General features: G+C 35.7%; 1 protein-coding gene across 1 annotated transcript; it reads right to left on the reverse strand.

Moving 5' to 3' along the window:
- Window positions 1-1,908: 1,908 nt before the first annotated feature.
- Window positions 1,909-2,439, reverse strand: LOC149199902 (uncharacterized). Its single transcript, XM_089400764.1, has one exon. It carries the CDS (start codon window positions 2,437-2,439, stop codon window positions 1,909-1,911), a length of 531 nt encoding a protein of 176 aa, XP_089256890.1.
- Between the last annotated feature and the right edge of the window lie 846 nt (window positions 2,440-3,285).

The following is a 3,285-nucleotide window of genomic DNA, read 5'->3' on the forward strand; positions in this document are numbered from 1 at the left end:
CTGTATCCTGGCATTGATGCGATGACTTGGGAACTCCACTCTTGGCCTGTGAGTTGCTACTGGCTTGCATGTGGAAGAACTTGCTCTGTTTCTGTCTTCCTGATCTATGTCCTTGCCCTTCTGCTTGCTACGATCCGTATTACCTCCGCTCTGTTCATTATCATTTTCCTTTTCTTCCGTTGACGGCATTCGACTATCCTTATCGGGGGGAGGCTCCTGGCCCTCCCCCTGAGGTGATTGCATTTTACCCCTTGTCGATGGACGCTCTATTCTGACCACCCATCCGCCTGATCTTTACCTGTTGTACTGTGCTTGGCAGGCCTGCCGTTGCAGGAGTTGCAGAAACCCTAGGTTGGGTTGCAGAGGCCGTTCCCGCTCCGATCCAAAGTTTTTTCGACGAGCATTTGAATTAATGTAACATGACTTTAATTATTTGCAAACCAGACTGATTCGGGAAGTCAATTAAGCTGGTTAGACATCTTAATAAATTTGGCATTGTAGCATGTTTCCGTTATTACAAAACTAATTCAAATTATCACATTCTTAGTTATATAGCCAGTATATATAATTATGGATTATTATTTTATTTGATCTTAGTCATGACACATGGGTTGCATGGGAATGTTGTAACCTAATGTATTTCTCTATTAAGAAATAAATGAATTATCAAATCTTATTTGATGTCACATACTATATGGATTATATATCAAGTATAAGCATATATTTTAAATATACTACTTTTACGGCCTAGTTTTTCAGGTGGTGTTTTTTTTTAAATCTTATTTTACAAAAAATAATACTGGCAAAAAAATTATAATATGAATGCCAGAAAAGTGATATTTAATTTTATTTTTGGAAAATTTATATGTTATATATTAATTTTAATTTACATAATTTTTTTATAATATAATTGCAATAGACTTAATTCTTTAAGATTTAATATAAATGTGATAGGTGTATTTGTTTGGTATTGATTAGTAGTGAACTTGTTTAATATTGATAGGTGAGTATGATTATTTTTTTAAACTCTATCCTTCATATAAATATATGAATATTGATTATTTTTTGAAATTCTATCTTTCATATAAATAGTACAATATCAAATTGTATGTAATGAAACATTTAAATAAAATACATTATAAATTATTACAATAAATTTTTATTTCATTTGGATAGTGATTTTTCCTTAAAAATTTACTTAAATTCTAATATATATAACTTTAACTTGTAAACCTAAACTAATTGAGAGATTCTAACTGCTCAAAGCTATTCCATATAACATATATCTATTTTTCATAACTAGTAAAGCTATTCCATATCAATTATATGTAAGTTAGTCTTAACGACATGTTACTTCAAAAGCAGAGTTTTTTTAACATTTGTATTAAAAATATTTTATATTTTTTAAAATATAAAATATAAAAGCAGAGTTATTTTTATATTTGGTTGAGAGTTATTTTTTGGAATTCCAAAAAACAGAATTACCGTCAAATTGGCCAAAGTCTCCGAGTTTATTTATTCAGACCCAAATGACGAAGATAAACCAATGAAAACGTAATTACTGTCAAATTGGCCAAAGTAGCCGAGTTTATTTATTCACCTCAAAATGACGAATATACAACATCCACTGGTTCAATGACAGAACCGGGAAATAAACAATAATCCGTAAATGGCTCTCCATATTAGAAACAAAATTAACAAAACAAGGAATCGTATGTGATTATCTGCAATAAACGGTGAAACCAGATCAAGTCATCGATCCTGAAAGCTTCTCTTCAAGTTCAGTACGTTCATCACAGTCGGCGGGGTAATGAAATCTTGGCCAACTGACTGAATAATTTCCCTTGATCTTCTCAGCATCGTCTCTGCAACTTTAAACACCCCATATCCACCCAAGACCAAAAACTCTCACACGCTTCGCTCTAACATGTCCCGATATCGCTGGAAAGAGTTTTGTTTCTGCAAAAGCATCTGACTGCGAAACCTTTTAATGAAATCCTCCGCCAAAATGTCGATCTCGTCCTCGACAGAGCACGTAGACATTCGCGAGCTCTCAATAGCTGAAACATAATTTCTAGGGTTATCAGAGGGCGACTCTGACTCAAGAATTGCGTGGGATATATGCTCCAATTCCTGCTCGCAATGTTGAAGAGCTTCACAAGGCATCTCATCGACCGGCGTCGAAGCATAATACATCGTCAATGACGTATTGTTGTCACTGGAATATTGCCCTTGGCTCTGCTCAAGTCCAAACAGAGAATTCATCTTGTGAGAAATTGCGGCGAATATCTTCTTGTTCTTGATGATGCCGAGAACAACAATCTTGGTCTTCATTGCGTGGGCTGTTTTTCCCTCGACGGCATTTGATTTCGATTTGAGCACAGAGCTCAGGACCGACCACACTTGCCTCGCCACCCATGGGGACACTCCTATCTTCATATTTCCTGCTGAAATTTACAATTCAGCCCAGTGGTGCATATAGCAGTATAATCCTTTGGATTATAACAACAATAAGTCTATTGCGTACAGACCTTACTTTGTCCCAACAGGCAAGCAAGCCGATTTCCTTTCTTCTCCGTATATGTCTCCCCACCTCTCTATATATAACAACAATTTGCGCAAGCATTCATCATCACCCTAAAAAGCACAGCACATGCAGAAGCGTGGTGTATAAATAAAATATAGACAAAGGAGAGTAAAGTTGGTTAGTCTATTCTGAGTCCGCAGTTTCACAAAAACTGGACATTTCAGTACAGGCTGTCGAGTGCCAATAGAGAGATGTAGCAATGGAGGAGGCTGTTACATAGCTTAAAAAATATTTCTTCTCTTTTCCAACAAAAAAAATATGTACGTCCTCCATTAAACAAATTCGCACTATCAAAAGGTAGAAACGATGGAGGGTGGAGAGTGATTCTTGTTTCTGCTTTTCTGTGCTTTCTGAATCCATTTGTTGTTGAAATATTATTTTCAACTGCAGGGCCTGTCCTTTGCCATACCCCTGTACTGATGAATCAACAGCCATACCTCTACATTGATGAAACTACCATTAAACAGCCGCAGCTCCAGTGTTTTCCTGAATCAGTCATTACACAGCAATTTATTACGGAATGGTGGTCACTCACGGAATGATGGTAATTTATTGCTGTAGTTGGTAAATGTAGGTAGGATTTTAATTTTACTTTATTTTAATTCACAGGTATAGTTTTGCTTTTACGGCAAGTAAAAAGATGTGAAGTTCAGTTTTTAAAAAATCTGAGAAATGTAATGCAGACACAGTAGTGTGCG

The sequence above is a fragment of the Pinus tabuliformis genome, chromosome 2_1 (assembly GCF_031772625.1).
Source record: "Pinus tabuliformis cultivar Carrire ecotype Pingquan chromosome 2_1, CPIR1, whole genome shotgun sequence".
Taxonomy (NCBI): Eukaryota; Viridiplantae; Streptophyta; class Pinopsida; order Pinales; family Pinaceae; genus Pinus; species Pinus tabuliformis.